Genomic DNA, 17,891 nt, shown 5'->3' with positions numbered 1-17,891 from the left:
CTTCTCTGTTCAGTTTGTTCAGTTAAGATTTGAAAATGAAAGATAGAAGCTGATTGGTTGCCATGCACAGCTGCTCCAGATTTTGTCTGCTCCAGCTTTGAAACATTCTCCTTAAGTTGTTCTGTGAATGGCCAACGGAAGAGTGGGGCGGATAAATGACACTAGTGCTTCCATGTCCACAGCGGGCAGGAAGTATAGCAAGGGCTGTGTTATCTGGTGTGAATGAATCTATACATTTTGTAGAACAGATATGCAATCCTGAGGTGGCATGCACCTCATTATTTTGTTTACACCCCAGAAATCTAAAAAATGCCTCTGCCTGGGATTCCACCCTAAGTCTGCTGTGTGTGCAGAGCATAGGTTTAAAGAGAGCTGCTGACATCTAATATTTAGCTAAATCTTTTCAGTTATCTCACATTTGTACAACTTTCCTGTATATTAATACCAAATAAAATCATTTTGTGCTGGTTAGAGAACACTGGTTGTCTTATGACAGCCACAGGTAATACAGAATGTAGTGACTCACTATACAATAAGCTATTTAGTTCAATTCAGTCCTCTACTGATATGTTACACCGGGCTTACATCATACTAGAGGACAGCCATTGACCCTCCAGGTTACATAATCATTTTATTTGCTTGACTAATAATAATAATCCCTTCATGGCCTGGTACAGCCTATAATCAAATACAAGTTCAAGTAGCAAGGCTTCAGCTGCTTACCCTGAGAGCCACTTGAGAATTAAGAAATGAACGGCTGACTTTTGTGCTTCTGTCAGAAAATCACAGCCGTTTGGAATGACATGATGGAAATTTTGCTTAGTTTATGAATTTAGTTGCTGTATGTACAGTTATAATTAAGGAAGTGTCTGTGTGAGTCCGCAGAGTAAAATTTCATCAGATCCGAATTTCTGCACACAAAGTTCTCTTATGGGATTCAGATGCTGTAGATGTTTCCTTTAGTAGAAAGCCGTACTTGTAATTCAGACCAGACCGTAGTTTGGCAGAACCACTAACAGAAAAACCAAACCAAATGACCAGACAGGAGTAAGCAATGTTTACACCTTCAGATTAAATTGTCCAATTTTGGGTTCAGTTTGGCTCTTTTCAAGCATTTAACTTACTAATGAGCTGGATACGATCTGTGGAAAGAAATAGAGACATTTGCTTAGACAGGCATATGCAGTAAATACATGAACCAATCTCTCATTATATATACAATAATACCTCAGTTCACGAACGCTTCTGTTCACGAACAATTCGGTTCGCAAACAGGAAGTTCAGCAAAATTTTGCTTCTGTACGCGAACTGCAAATCAGGTGACGAACACGACCGAGGCTATCTTTCCCGCTCTGACGCGTGGTCGTGGCTTCCTCTAGTCGAGATCGCAGACAGACCTGTGCACACTTGCTGTGAAGCTGAATCTGGAGTAATTGTCCGTAGTAACCAATCAGCTTCTCTGTTCAGTTTGTTCAGTTAAGATTTGAAAATGAAAGATAGAAGCTGATTGGTTGCCATGCACAGCTGCTCCAGATTTTGTCTGCTCCAGTTTTGAAACATTCTCCTTAAGGTGTTCTGTGAATGGCCAACGGAAGAGTGGGGCGGATAAATGACACTAGTGCTTCCATGTCCACAGCGGGCAGGAAGTATAGCAAGGGCTGTGTTATCTGGTGTGAATGAATCTATACATTTTGTAGAACAGATATGCAATCCTGAGGTGGCATGCACCTCATTATTTTGTTTACACCCCAGAAATCTAAAAAATGCCTCTGCCTGGGATTCCACCCTAAGTCTGCTGTGTGTGCAGAGCATAGGTTTAAAGAGAGCTGCTGACATCTAATATTTAGCTAAATCTTTTCAGTTATCTCACATTTGTACAACTTTCCTGTATATTAATACCAAATAAAATCATTTTGTGCTGGTTAGAGAACACTGGTTGTCTTATGACAGCCACAGGTAATACAGAATGTAGTGACTCACTATACAATAAGCTATTTAGTTCAATTCAGTCCTCTACTGATATGTTACACCGGGCTTACATCATACTAGAGGACAGCCATTGACCCTCCAGGTTACATAATCATTTTATTTGCTTGACTAATAATAATAATCCCTTCATGGCCTGGTACAGCCTATAATCAAATACAAGTTCAAGTAGCAAGGCTTCAGCTGCTTACCCTGAGAGCCACTTGAGAATTAAGAAATGAACGGCTGACTTTTGTGCTTCTGTCAGAAAATCACAGCCGTTTGGAATGACATGATGGAAATTTTGCTTAGTTTATGAATTTAGTTGCTGTATGTACAGTTATAATTAAGGAAGTGTCTGTGTGAGTCCGCAGAGTAAAATTTCATCAGATCCGAATTTCTGCACACAAAGTTCTCTTATGGGATTCAGATGCTGTAGATGTTTCCTTTAGTAGAAAGCCGTACTTGTAATTCAGACCAGACCGTAGTTTGGCAGAACCACTAACAGAAAAACCAAACCAAATGACCAGACAGGAGTAAGCAATGTTTACACCTTCAGATTAAATTGTCCAATTTTGGGTTCAGTTTGGCTCTTTTCAAGCATTTAACTTACTAATGAGCTGGATACGATCTGTGGAAAGAAATAGAGACATTTGCTTAGACAGGCATATGCAGTAAATACATGAACCAATCTCTCATTATATATACAATAATACCTCAGTTCACGAACGCTTCTGTTCACGAACAATTCGGTTCGCAAACAGGAAGTTCAGCAAAATTTTGCTTCTGTACGCGAACTGCAAATCAGGTGACGAACACGACCGAGGCTATCTTTCCCGCTCTGACGCGTGGTCGTGGCTTCCTCTAGTCGAGATCGCAGACAGACCTGTGCACACTTGCTGTGAAGCTTTTTTGTGTGCTTATTAGCACAGTACTGTACAATATTATTCAATCCAGCATGGCTCCAAAGAAAGTGCAGAGCAAGCATGGTGGTAAAAAGAAAGTGCAGTGTGGTAATGAAGGTGACAAGAAAAGATTTACATATGGTTCAGAACGGGTTAACCTTATTTACATTGAACTTTGTGGGAAAATTTGGTTCTGTTCGCAACCAAAATCAGTTTGCGGCCACGCTCGTAAGTGTTAGAACGGATTGACCTTATTTACATTGAACCTTATGGGGAAATTTGATTCAGTTTGCAACCAATTTTGTTCGCAACCAGAATCGTGGAACAAATTAAGTTCATGAACCGAGCTACCACTGTAACTCTTTAACACATTGGGGAAAATGCATAGAGTGTCAACAACGCTATTTAGAATTCTGTCATGTACTTGGTGACGAGGGAGCATGGAGCCGGCTTCCTGGCCAATTAGGAAGCTGGATGGCGTGTACTGACTTGTCGCCTATCTTCCTGATTAGCTGGGAAGCTGGCCAATCCTGGTGACGAGGGAGCATGGAGACGGCCTTCCGGCTAATCAGGAAGCCGGGTGGCAAGTCATTACAATCCGCCTGGCTTCCTTAATGGGACTTCCGGTATTCAGTATCGGCGAATACTGAAAAAAACAAATATCAGTTCTCGTATTTGATACTGAAAGACTGGTATCAGTGCTTCCCCAAAACAGAACTGGTCTGAACCCTCTCCACTCTATCCAAAACAAAACAAAAAAGTGTGGGCTTCAGTTTCACTTTAAAGAACTCCAGGGAAAAAAGTTTCATAATCCTTGCAGTGGGGCTACCCTCAGACCTCAAGGGATAAGTGCTCATTTTCATCTAGGTGCAAAAATAAAAGTTATACTCACCCAATCCTCGGGGGTGGCTGGGTGGCTGTTAGGCCAGTGCTTCCAGCCTCTCTCCCCCTCTGCTCCAGCATTCTAAGGTCCTGTGAGTAATCATGGCCAATATACTGCATATTGGACATGAGAATGTTATCACTGGACCGGATGAGGAGAGAGGCTGCAGGGACCAGTCTAAGAGCAGCCAACTGCCAACTTTGAGAATCGGGTGAGTATAACTTTGTATGCATTCTTTACTTAACTTTTAAAAGCATTTTGATATACAGGTATCTGTTCAATAAGTCCTGTGCTGATCCTGCCAAAAATTAAGTGATGTCCTGTGTTATTAGAAAGTGTGTTAGGGCTACAATACATCTTTCCTGTGTCATGGAGAAGAGGAGAGGGGGAGGTGTTCTGTAGACCCGACCCCTGTCCTAGGGAGACAACGCTGCTCCTCTACAGATACAGTACAATGTGCGGGTGTTTTCACACTGGGACAGGACATGTGTTACTGGTAGGTTCACCAGAAAAAGGGAAAGTTATAAAGCCACCACATCTAAGGACTGGCAAGGTTTATAAAGTCCAAGTTGTAGTTACTTTGAAAGCCTTTCTTACCCACCATCAAAATGTATATTCTAAAGCTGGCCATACGCCTAGAGGTTATCTGCAGAGTTTCTATGGTCAGAGGGAAAAAGTGCAACAGATTCCTCCATCTCAGAATCTTGCTAGTCGGCCCCGCTGGCTCTCAAAATACCTGAACAATCTGATTGGATGCAGGCATTGTTGGTATTTTGGGAGCCAGCGGCGCCGACTAGCACGATTCTGAAGCTTGGCTCAGCCGGAGATTCCTCCATCCACACAGTTTAGCGTAGATGGAGGAATCTGTTGCGCTTTTTCCCTCTGACCATAGAAAATCTGCAGATAGTCTATAGGTGTATGGCCAGCTTAAAGTGCTGAATATTAACTGTTTTAAGTGCACCTGTGTCTAGAGCTACATACTAAAGTATTTACATATTCTGAGCATGCAGTAAAGCACTTTACAACAAGCCCCCATTCACTTTTGTATCTGTAGGCATTGTGGAGAGATGTGTCTGCAACATTTACTACAGCAGAATCTTGGCAGGATGCCAGCCCTCTGATGAATACAACCAGGAGATGTTTCTAATCTGTTAGAAAATGACTGAAACACAACTTTAGAGTCTGTGTTGTGATATTTCCTATTGAATTACTTCACAGTACAAGCAGCTAGAAAGGAAAGGTCAAAGATAGCTTGTTTATATTTCTTTTACTGCTTGTTAGAGAAGAATTCTCATGATTAGTCAAATACAATATTGATGCATTAATGCATGTACAGATACCTAGCTTTGTCTCTGCAACCATCCATCAATGTATTTTAGTGTAAAATCGGATCTTTCTTGAATGGCTTCTGCTTTCTGGGCATTACTCACATTTATTACCACCACCGCCCCCCTTCTCTGGGATTACAATCTGAACTGAGCTCCTGAGCAGAGTGTAAGTCATGAAGAAAGGTCACACATCTTTATTTTTCACACATATTTTCACAACAATTGAAGAATGACATACTATGTAAATCAGAATGAGGCGCCTGTTTCCTGTGCTGCGGTCTGTGCTTTTCATTCATTCAGAACAGGGGCCTTGTTTTGACACCCCTCTCTCCGCCTGTGTCAGAACTAATGGCACTGAGCTCTGCTGTGAGTGCGCACCTGTTACTGGCACTATAGCTGGCACACCCCCTCTGCCTACATAGCAAGTGATGCCACTTGTCTCTGGGAAGCACCTGCTACCCAAGATAAGTGGTCAATCATAGCTAATTACATATTAATTTCATTACTAGAAGCATGGTTGGAAAGCAGAGGAGGAAGGGGGGCCTGCTGTTGTCACTGCTGCTCAGCATTGAGATAAGGGACAAAGACGGGACAAAGTGCTACATGCACTATGGGAACCAGGAACAAATGTGTATAGAGACTTCTTTAAAAAAAATATGTTAACACTTTATCATTCTTAGGCACAGGTACACTTTAAGAAAGCAGAATGAAATGGTATGCTATCTTTGTTTACTTAGATAACTCACTAATGTTTGACCTATTGTTTTCAGGGTCAGGTATGAACGTCAGTGACACTGAGTCCTGCCATGGAAGTCAAGATGGAAGCGGTATGGCAAATTCACAGATTGTGGAACTCCGGAGAATTCCCATAGCTGACACTCATCTATAGTTCCTTTTTAATACACATTTTTTATATTTGTTCTTTTTATTGCACTAGACTTTTCAGCTGTAGTTATTATAACTTATGTCCTAAAGGGAAACCTTTTGTAATTGAATAAAGTATTGTAATGTATTTTTAATTGAAGAAGCTGGTCTTGAAAATAAGCTCAACAAACAAAATAATGAGAAATGTAGACAATTAACATTTTAGTAACCAATTTACTGTAGCAACGTAATAAAATCATTTTGCTTATTTATCTTATGACTGTATTTTCTTACGGTAAATGTGTGACCTCAGATAGAATGTTTGACTTTTTATAAATTTGAAGGTGCATGGCACATCAGTCCGTTTCAGTTCTGTGATGATTTGTCAGTAACTTGTACTGTATATGGACAGTTGTTTAAAGATCAGGATTCCTACTGCTTATTGCAGGCTCTTATTTGATTGCCACATATATGGTCAGCTTTAGGAATTTGTGGCTGTGCACTCACCAGACAACCACAAGACAAAGGCAGCAAAAGAGTATGACGCCAATAAAGTAGAAGTGAGAAAAATTTTTTTTGGAAGGTAGGGATTTTTGGCAAAAGAGGTTTACATCTGGAGGTTTACATACCCTGAAAGGCAGCAGAGACTGGGTTACACTGGAAACTGAACCACTGCTCTAAAACTCAAGAGTTCTTTTATAACTAAGTACTGTATATACAGGATTGTAAGCGCTGTAATGCAAAGTTCAGTGCTCAAGTGCCACATATCAGGCGTACTTACATAGGATGTAAACTTACTGAGTAACACCAGAAGCTGTACCACTGCTCTGGAACTGGAGACTGCTTTGCAGCTCAGCTGACTCAGTACACACAGGTCTGGAAAGCGCCATATTGCTGAGCTCAATGCTCAACTGCCACTTTTAGAGGCTTGCATAGACAGTAAGCTATCAGAGACTGGGTTATACCAAAGGCTGTACAACTCTTAAATATACATGGGTTCGGTCAGACACTCAGAGTATGCAATGCACACATATTTCTGGAATAGATTTGCTTTGTTAGGTGTGGATCCATCCACAGAGCAGATCCATCACATGCAGTAGATGAATTCACTTTATTTTTTTTTACAAGCAATGAACTCCATAAAGGATATATTAGTATCTTTAAAAATGAAAACATCACATAATTCTTTATCAGCTTATCTGTTTGCCCCAGGCAGACCGATGTAAGAAGTAAAACTAAAACTAAACATGTGATAACATTTTAACATAGCCATTGCAGTGTATTGTAGTTAAACTGGCCATGCACCAGTCAAACGCTCGATCCAGCGTGGATGGGGGAACCCCCTGCCAGGCTATTGTGTTCTGACAACACTGGGTATGCGATACTCACAGGGCTCAAAGAAAAGGGAATCTTTAACAGATTAGGGTGACTGTAAAGCTGGAAATACACAGCACAAGTGTCATCTGAGTCCTGCTGAAATTTGAGCAATGTATGGTCAGCTTTACGGTCATCCAATCTGTTAAAAATTCAATTTTCTTTTTAAAATATTATGACTTGACAAGAGCTACAATTCAAAGTGAAAGTCTACATAAAATCTTTTTTTTTTAGATTTGGTGGCGTAAGAAAATATTTGATTCTTTGCCTTCACTATGGTAACACCAGCTCCCTATGAGAACCTTTGAAAAAACCTGGTGTGAGATCAAACCTACTTTAACCACTTCCCGGAGCAATTTCTTTAATTTTGCACACACGATAATATCTGAATGTGTGGCTAGAAAACAGATTAAAACCCCCAAGCAATTGAAATCATAAAAAATTACAATACCCTAAATTTCCCATATGCAATGCTTTAAAAGCCTTTACCGTTCATCAGTTTAGAATTAACTGTGAGCATGTACATAGAGGCAAGGGGCTTACACTTTATTGCTAGCATATATTGCATATAGTTCCTGCTCTTCCTGGAGATATCAGGGGGCTATTAGACTCCTACTGCAACCAGAGAAATGAGAGTCTGAAACCGGAACTGATGAAATACAAGTTGCTTCCAGTATCAGTTATCAGAGGGGAGATCATCCTCTGTAAGTGTGTTAATCTCCCTCAGTTCCAGGTGCAGAGACCTGCTGTGCCAGTCATAGGCCCGTACGGGGGACAGCTGAGCCTTGGATAGCTAGCTACAGTGGAGGAAAGGGGGGTTCACCCTCACCAGCTGAATACAAATGATCAGGTGGCTCTATAGCTGCCAAAACCCTGGTATGTGACAGCCTTCACCAGCTGTAAAAATCTGTATCAAGATCATGGCTGCTGCAGCATGGCTGTGATCTTGGTATAACCACTTCAGGACAGTGCTGTTTATACATATGGTGGTCCTGAAGTGGTTATAGGCTAAACAATCCTTTCCATGTTTAAGCTAAACTCAGATCAGAAACAAATAGTTAAAGCTCTTCTCTATGCAAGTCTAAAGGGGTTATCCACAAAGCTGCTGAAGGCAGCCAAGTGAATAATTGAGCCGAACGCTGTTCGGCTATTCACTTCTGGTGTGTACAGCTGATTTCTTACATCGGCTAAAATCAGCCATACATCGTCTGCCTTCGAAGGAGTTCGAATCAGCCGATCCAATATCTGACATCTCCCTCGGCATTCGGCTCAGCTATTCTGCTCGGTACCTCCAAGGTACCGAACAGAATAGAAAATAAGTGATATGGATAAAAAAGAAAAAGAAAAAAAGGTTGAAAAATGATTTTAAAATGTAAGAAAATAGGAAAATAAAAAAAAATTCAAACAGTTTAAAGAAAAAAAAAAGGAAATTAAAAATAATTGTAAAAAATGCCGGCAAAAGAAAAACAGTTGGGCGGAGCCAGCTCCACCCAACAGTTTCCTTTTGGCCGACACCTGCCAGAGTCTTCTAGCGGGTCCCGGCCAATGAATAACAACTGGGCGGAGCCATCTCTGATGTCACGGCTGGCTTCGCCCAGTTGTTATTGTTTAATGACAGATCAGCGTCCCCAGGTCATTTTGGGACACTGATCTGTCATTACAACTGGGCGGAGCCAGCCATGAGATCACGGCTGGCTACGCCCAGCTATCATTTGCATGGAGATCGGTTGGCTTCAGCCGACCTTTCTCCACGCTCCGGCTGTCACTTCATATGCCTTCGGCTCGGCTGAGCCACTGGGCTGCCATAAGGGCTATTGTGAATAATCCGTACAGCAGCTCTTCAGTTTGACTGAACCGAAAGGCAGAGGCGGCCGAGGAGAGCCGAAAGGATCAGCCGAAGCTATGACTGGATCCTTCGGCTCTTTAGTGAATAACCCCCTAAATATTTAAAAAGGAGGTAGCCCCATCCCTATTCAGCCTCACGTGTTTTTTTTAAACTTATCTCTTTTGTCCATAGAAATTCATTTCTGAAGTGTCAGTGGCGTTATCTCCCAGCGCCCCAATTCTTCATAGAGGACAAGTCTGCAGGGCACCCTATGTGATGTAGGCACTCCCTGCAGAACTAGAGGCTTTTTTCTTTGTTTTGCCTGGACAACAGCTTTAAATAGAGTAGGGTTCACCAGTTGCAGATTTAGACTTTTGCTTGTTCAACAGCAGGATTATCCAAAGTGGTCAATATAAGTTTCAATGGGACTATCCAAGGGGTCGATTAAATGGCTGGGAGTCAAACCGGGTACCTAAATGTTTGGGGCCATTAGATGTTTGATGAATGATGGAAGGTCATTAAAGGTACTTCATCTTTTGTGGTCTCTGTAGAGCTCCACACCAGGGCCTAGCCCTTAAGGTAAGGTGGCTAGCGGCAAGACAGTTCTAACTAGGGTTGCATGGTCAATTGCCAGCAAATGTGACCTTGGGTATTCTATAGCCACTGTTGTGGTATTTCTGTGACCTTCCACCCTATACATACATGTTAATTTCTTATACTGAGCATACTCCCCTACTTCAAACTGTGTTGGAGAACCAGTGAGTTCACCCTCTTCAAAATCAGTTTGAGAGCCAATGAGTACACCTATAGCAATAGGGATAGTGCCAAGTCTTTGCTTATACATTTTTCACTAGAAGAATTCTTCACTAGTGGATTTCCATTTTCCAGAACCACAACCTGCACTGAACTTTTCCTAGACTATAGGGATGATTGGGGTGATAACTGAAAATGTATTTACAGCAGGTTGTCTTAGGAACTAGCATCCATCCCACTGAGATTAGACACATTTCAAGTTACTGTGGGTTACTGTACCTTATTATTGCTAACTTTTTCCTACATCTTTACTTGAAAAGTTATACTTAGTGTAGCGTTCACCCCCGAAGGAGCCGCTGAATGATCGGGTCTTCTGTTTCACCTCTTTGACACACCACAAGCAATTAATGTAATCAAACTGTATATATATATATTTAGTCCCAATGTACCCGGGTACCTAACCCACTGGCCAGTGGTAGTTTCTTCAGCTAGCCAACGTTGGGGCCCAATACAAACGGTGAATATCTGTGTGTACTGTTAATAACAGGCCGGAGGCCTCTCACCCATACACGGAGGGAGATGTACGTCTGTAGCCGGCAGGGATGTCAGCAATTATCTTCTGTGATGAAGAACTGTATGTAGGAGCCGAAGTCTGATGTCATCAAGGGTTCTGGTTGTCAGATTTGGCGTCTGTCTGGGCAGAGTCGCCGCCCGCAATGTCCTCTCAGCAGGATGGCACCTCACCCACAGCCTCAGAGGAACCTCTTCCAGGCAGGAACAAACAGTGATTTACTCTGTGTAGCAGATGTCACTTCAGGACTGCACCTGTGACAAGTGAGCACAGTCTCTCCACAAGCTGGCTGCACAGCACCAGCCACAGCAGTCTGCCTTCTCTGTCTCCTCACACCAGACTGAGGCCAGCAACCTCTTTCCCCAGAGTTCACTTCCCTTCTCCCCTGTAGCACTCTGGGAACCGTAGTTCAAGTGTCCATTTTCGTTTATCATTCCTCCTCAGCTGTGTCCACAATCCCCACAAAGCTGTGCTCTCCGGCTCCACCTGCAGCTGCAATATCTTTTCTCTTAAAGGAGCTGATCCCACAACAGGGCTACATTAGCTTAATAGAAAGCCATCAACAACTTACTGTAGCCTTAGCATTCCTTGTCAATTATCCCTGAAATCAACAGCAGCAATCTTTACACTTCTTGCATGAATTCCTTGCACTTTCCTTATTTACCTATTATCCCTGATATCAGCAGCACTGATCAGTAGCAATCCTTCCTCTGGATGTTTGTAAACACAGTCAGTGTTTACATTTGTGATCACTGTGTTTATAGTGGTCACAAGGTACACTTTGATAGCAAGTTTTTAGTGTCAGAGAACTCCAGAGACCTGCATCCACCAATCAGACTTTTTTTTTAAAATAATGGCATATTATTACGATGGTTAAAGTAGAATCTGATCAAATATTTTCATGAAAATACTGTAAATGTCTGGTGGTCAATGAACAAATTAATTAAGGAAATTGATGAGCTAAAGAGTTTGGTATCCCTTCTGTACATAATACCTGTTTTCCCTGTTCTTCCTTCGTTAATAGTTGCCCTTTTGTCTCTTGGCCCCTATTTCCTGTCCTAAAGATACCCACCATTGCCTGCTTCCTGGGGGCAGAATGACTGTCCTCTCAGCATCCCTTGTAATTCATCCATGTAGGCCAGTTCCAGGTGTCTGGTTTCTCTTCCAAACCCCGACCCACCTTCAGCTCTGCTAATGAAGTCCCCTCCTCCCCTTTATGGAAAGTACAACTGTTGCCTATCCAGCCATCCATCACCTCCAATTGCCACTAATTACACAAGGAATAGAGCCCATGCACTGACACAAGGCAAGAAAAAAAAAGAACATTACCAGAACGGAGACATATAAGATAAATTTAGTTTATTCTTTTTATTAATGTAACCTCTTTTCAGAGGTTTGAGAAGGAGAATTGTATAGACTTTAAAGTTTGCACAGAGATCAGCTTTGATGATAAAATAGTCAATGCAGACTTGATTACAGCAACTCGTGGGCTGAGAGACATCATTGTGATGAAGCAGTAAGGCGATATTTATGGTTCTGGAAGAGACAACATTTCCCACTGGTTATATTTTTGTGGGCTTTATTTTTTAATTATTACATGCACATATAAGATATATAATGACGTATTTACCATTTATGGGTTAATTGAACTAGAAGGCAAACAAGTGAGAACAAGTGTTTATGAGTCAAGAAGTAAATTGTTCACCTTAATTAGGTTTACCTGTTGCAAATTATCCTGTGTCATAAGTACGCTGAGGAGCATGCAAATATTACAAAGAAATAATAAAGTGATGATGAAAAGCACTTTGGGAATTCCTTTTATGTCCTGCTTGGCAATGGTTCCTTCATGGAGAACCATTATCTTTCATCTGGTAATAATCTTTATGATCATTATAACATAGTTAGCATTAAGCAGCTTGATAAGACCATTTCAAAAAAAATTCAGGCCTCATACACTAGGCAATTGTTTAATCTTAGCTTGTAGATTCTTGCCTGAACAACATCAGATTCAGCAACGATTTACAAAGCTTTTTACCAGCTCTGAGCAGCTTTCTTGAAGCAGTGTGTACTACATGCCTAAAAGCGAACACTGGCCAATAATGCAAGAACATGAGTCCTTAAATCCAGGACTCAGGACTAAACCCGCACATGAAGTGTCGAACCTGTAGGATGTACTAAAGCAGTGTCAAATGACAATTGTCGATATATGATATTTCCCTGACAGCTTTGCTTTTCTTTTGTAAAAAAAACAGCATGTAGACTCCCAAAGTACATACCAGACTCTTGTGGGGAGTCTGCAATGTCATTGTGGCAAGAGAGCAATGGGAGCAGGATATTTTTGCGTGGTTGTTCTGATTTTGTCAGTGGATCGTCAGGACGACGTTCATGGTGATTGATGAATCTATATTGCTGGACAATGTGATTGACAATAGATTTACAATGTGGGCATGTTTTTTTAATATAATAAACCTTGTTATTAATCCATTATGTATAAATATATATATTATATTATATATAATATATATTCAGGCTGGTACGGGTGATTCTCACTCGGCTCAGCATGTTTGGCCGACCCAAAGTGCAGAAGGAGTTCGACTCAGCCGATCCAACATCTGGATTAGCTAAGCCGAACCTCCGGCAGGCTACTCGCTGCTGTTCGGTCTAGTCTTATAGATGGTGAACAGCAGAGAGTAAATAGCCGAATGCCGCCTGGCTGCATTCGGCTCGACTGTTCTGCTTGGTCCCTCTGAGGGAAAAAATAGTTAAAAATGTAGAAAAAAAATAGAAAACGATTGTGCGGAGCTAGCAGTGACACCTAGCACCGCCCAACTGTTTTCTATTGGCCGGGCGGTTCTGCTGCCGTAAAAAAAAAACGAAATTCCCATAGGAAAGCATAGGAATCTAGCTACGCTTTCCTATGTTGATTTTTTATTAAAAAAAATTCTGACGGCAGCCAAAGAAAAAACCGAGCAGGAAAAGGTTTACTCTGCTCGATCGAGCAGAGTGAACCTTTCTGGGAGAAAGTGTTTCTCTCCCGGGCGGCCGAGAGCCTATTAGACTCCCAGAGCACCTAGGTAACCGGAAACTTCATTTGTCATTACACACTGAGAACACGGAGAGGTCGCTCTCAGTGTGTAATGACGGCATCACTGGTTAGCTGGTAACCACGGACGCTGATCTCTCTGCAAGTGGCCGGAGCCAGCCGTGAGATGGTGGCTGGCTCCGCCTAGCTGTCAGAAGCAGGCTTTTGGCCGGCCAATGGCCGGCCAATCGTCCAGCTTTGGCTTTAAGCGCGGCTCAGTCGAGCTGAGGCATGTGCCTTCGGCTCGACTGAGCCGCTCGCCCAACTTCGGGCGCTGTACGGGCTATGGGGAATAGCCCGTACAGCAGCCCTTTGGTTCTACTGAACCGAAGGGGTCCTGGGGCTGAAGCTAGCCGAAGGATCGGCCGAAGCTACGTCTAGATCCTTCTGCAGCTTTGTGAAAAGACCCCATATTAGAAACATTTTAAAAATGTATTTAATATCCCAAACGGCAGGCAGGGGATACATACAAAAAGTTACAAAACACATACATAAACCCCCCCTTTGATGTCAGGGCCGTGAGGGGGAAGGGAGAGAGGCAATCCCTGCACAGGCTTCCAGTCACCCAAAGGATAAAAATCAAAATATTAACAACTACAACTTACAAAGCCATCCTCAACTCTGCCCCCAGCTATATGTCCAACGTTGTCTCAAAGTATCACCCTAACCGCCCCTTCCATTCCCCCCAAGACCACCTGCTCTCTAGCTCCTTTGTCAACTCCTCCAATGCTCGCTTCGAGAACTTCTCTAGAATCTCTCCCATCCTTTGGAACTCCCTATTCCAACCTTTCCGGCTATGTCCTACTCTGTCTGCCTTCAGGCGATCCCTGAAGAATCATCTTTTCAGGGAAGCTTATGCTGCCTCAACCTAACCACTGAACTATAATTTTCTCAAACAATGCATCCCCACTCCGCCACCTCCTGAGGTATCACTTGTCCTTCCCTTTTAGATTATAATGTATTCCTTACATTGTAAATTACTGCGCAAACTCTTGGCGCTATATAAATCCTGTATAATAATAATAATAGTTTTGGGCTGTCTGCTTCGGATCGTATCCAGCATTCTTGGAAATATCGGAGGTCAGTGATTTTTACTGACAAATGGCATTCTGGTTTGCTATATCATGGTAAGCATTAGTAAGAGCCCATTTTGAATATTTATTTATCTAAGCAGTCAAAAAAGTGGTCATTTATCACAGGTCTTTGACTCTAGTTTGGGATAACTGATTTCACATCTCAGAATTCTTGCTGTAGCTGTAATCAAGCTTTTAGCTTTAGTGACAGGGTGACTTTTAGCCAAGAGGGCTCCGGTAAAAGAAGCAGCTGGGGATTGGAGATGCAGCAATTTTTTATACTCAGGCCGCCAGAAATGTAAGCATATAAACTCTTCTTTTTACATGTGGCTTCTTGGGTAAAAGTGACCCTGTGGTGATAGCATGTCCTGATTACATTACAGATAACATTGTCATATCTACTCATTGCCCTGTTTTTGGAAAGTTCATTCTAAAAGACGTTGTAAATCATCTTTTATTTGCAGCACAGAAATACCCTGTACTAATGATGGCTTGGTGTGCAGACCGCCATGCTTGGCTCATATATTTTACTCCGTTTTTATGGCATGATAAGAAACTTTTGTTGCACTTTAAGTCCAAGGTTCTGTACAAAGTAAACCTCACTTGAGATTAAGTACCATGGAAGCTATAAAAGGCACAGTGCACTCAGTTCAGATAAACTGTAAAATGTAATGAGTCATAAGTAAGAAATATAGCAATAACGTGTTTATTACAGAAGGCTGACAGAATGAAAGACGTTAAAGTGATACGTTGCTGACAACTTCCTTTGATTCCAGGTACAATCCTAGACGTTAAAGATTTGTCCATGAAAATGTCCCTAGATTTCAAGACTGAACAGCTGTGTCATACATACCTTTTGTTTTTTATTATTATTTTAACAGATTTTAATGATATGAGGAAATGCCTGGTTCTCGGAGATTTGCTTGTCATCAGTAGCCAAATATTTACGAGAAAACACTTTAATTGGCAATTCTGAAGATATGCTCCTTGTCTGCTTTTAGATTAGAAGACTAGAAGGTAGAACTAAAGCCAAAACTATTTTTAGTTTTGGATGAAGTGAGGGAGGGTTATATCCCCTGTTAGCTTTTTTTCCAATCTGTATTCGACTGGATTTCCCTTCACTTCCTGTCTGATAGCCACAACAGGAATGATAGGAAATTCCTGGTGGTCAGCAGGGTCACCAGAAATAGTGTCCCCATTGGAAGATTTGCCATCGATTCCTGTTCTGATGGCAACCTAAAATTTGGGATTTTCAGTGATAATGTTCACCAGGACAAATAGAGAGAGTAACCCTCCCTAATGGGGGCAGAAGACAGGAATAAAAACCTGATGGGTATTCTAATACCTCTCCAATCTATCCAAAACCAAAAAAACATTTTGGCTTCAGTTGCACTTTAAAGTAAAGTGTCAGCAAAATATAAGCCTACACCCCACTTTCCCACTGCATGTTAGTCAACCGCTGGTGATCAAACTTACATTTAGTGCTGCTATCAATCGACCTGATTCAAGTCACAACTAGGCATGGGCTCGATGTTCGAGACGAACGTGAGTTCGTCTCAAACATCAGCAGTTCGTGTGTTCGGTGACGAACACACGAACGAACTGTCAGGGCGTTCGGCGAGAAAAATCGCCCACCGATCGCCCCACAAGGCACTGCGCCTTGTGAAGCCCTGATTGGCTAAAGCCTTGCACCTGACAACAGGTCAGGTGTAAGACTTTGCCCAATCAGGACTTTGCTCAATCATGGCTCACCTGTCAGATGCCGTACTACTGTAAACAGTTGGGCGGAGCTAGCTTTTACTGCTAGCTCCGCCAAATTGTTTATATGTTGCCGTCACCTGTCAAAATGCCATTCTGCGGTGGATGTTCGTTGCAAGCAGATGGGGTGGCGGTCGTCATTTTTGAACATTATTGTTTCTATTTATTTTTTATTTTGTCGAGCCGTTGTCGTCGTTGTGGACAACGTTGGATTACGTTGGTGGATGCAGTTTTTTTTTTTTAAATAAAAGACTTGTCAAACACTGTTTGTTTTGGGGGTTTTTTCAAATAAAGGATTTTTTCAAAAGTCTGGCCTCTTTTTACAATTTGTAACCCTTTAGTGAATGGGTAGGTGTACAAGTACCCCTTACTCATTCACAAGGGAGGGGGCGACTCTGATGTGAATAAGCCCCCTACCTGCACCCCCACAACCAATGCCCCAGGGCTTGTGGGGAAGAGGTCCTTGTCCCCGTAGTCACGGGGACAAGGTGCTTTTCCAGGGCCGACCTTGGAAAAGCACCCTCCCAGTGCCGAGGGTACTTGGCCTGGTACCGCAGGGAGGGGGGCGCTTTCATGCCCTGCCCCTTTCCTGCCCTGCCAGGCCTGTGCTCGGATCAAGGGTCTGGTATGGAATTTTGGGGGGGACGCCACGTTTTAACCACCATTTTTGGGGGTGGGGTTCCCTGTAAAATTTCCTACCAGACCTAAAGGGTCTGGTATAACTTTTGGGGGGAACCCTACGCTTTTTTTTTTTTTTAAATGGGGTCCCTCCTAACATTCCTACCAAACCTAAAGGGTCTGGTATTGTTTTTTGTTAGGGAACCGCACACTTTTTTTGTTGTTGTAAATGTCATTTATTTCTTTACAAATTTAATTTTTGCTGCAGCAGATTCTATACATCGTACAGATGCGCCACTTTACAAGCAGTTTAAGAGGACCCCCAGGCACGATATTTGAAGGAATTTTTCATTTTTATTGTTTCACTTTGAGCAATGTTAAAATCACTGCTCCTTTAAAAACTGTATTTTTTTAAAAGTGTTTTTCTCTTTGATTCATGTCCCCCAGGGCAGTACCCGAATCCCTTTGCCCTTTTTATGGCCAATAAGTTCTAGCCCCATAGACTTGCATTGAGTTCGAGTTAGAATTCGAGCCTTTTTCCATGTTCTAAAGTTCGAATTCGAACCGAACAGGGTGGTGTTCGGCCCATCACTATTTACAGCCCAGTATAAACCCTTGTTCTTCTTGATATGTGGGAACACATGAAAACATTCCTGCTCCCCTCCCCGCCCACAATGAAGTGCTTGGGTTCTGAGTGGCCAAAAACCAGGCCCAAGCTTTATCACAGGGGGTGTGCCAAACAAATACTAACAATATTGGGTATTGTCACTATTTGCCAGCAAATTTTCAGGACCGTCATTTGGGGAATGGAGTGGCAGGCAGTGATCATGATGATCTGCCCCTTAGTATATTTCTTTGAAATAATGAAATACAGTAGCTATGGGCGAATGTG

General features: G+C 42.2%; 1 protein-coding gene across 1 annotated transcript in view; it reads left to right on the top strand.

The window, feature by feature from the left end:
* Window positions 1–6,187, top strand: part of LOC108787222 (G-protein coupled receptor 98-like) — a gene marked incomplete at its 5' end in the record, with an annotated part of 159,458 nt that extends 153,271 nt beyond the window's left edge. Inside the window, one exon of the mRNA XM_018556714.1 lies at window positions 5,852–6,187. Coding sequence (XP_018412216.1) covers window positions 5,852–5,970 — 119 coding nt within the window. The remainder of the gene's footprint in view (window positions 1–5,851) is intronic.
* Between the last annotated feature and the right edge of the window lie 11,704 nt (window positions 6,188–17,891).

This window comes from Nanorana parkeri, unplaced genomic scaffold (assembly GCF_000935625.1).
Source record: "Nanorana parkeri isolate BGI_ZX_2015 unplaced genomic scaffold, ASM93562v1 scaffold249, whole genome shotgun sequence".
NCBI lineage: Eukaryota > Metazoa > Chordata > Amphibia > Anura > Dicroglossidae > Nanorana > Nanorana parkeri.
Note: the sequence above shows the minus strand (reverse complement) of the source record. Positions and strands in the feature narration are given on the sequence as shown.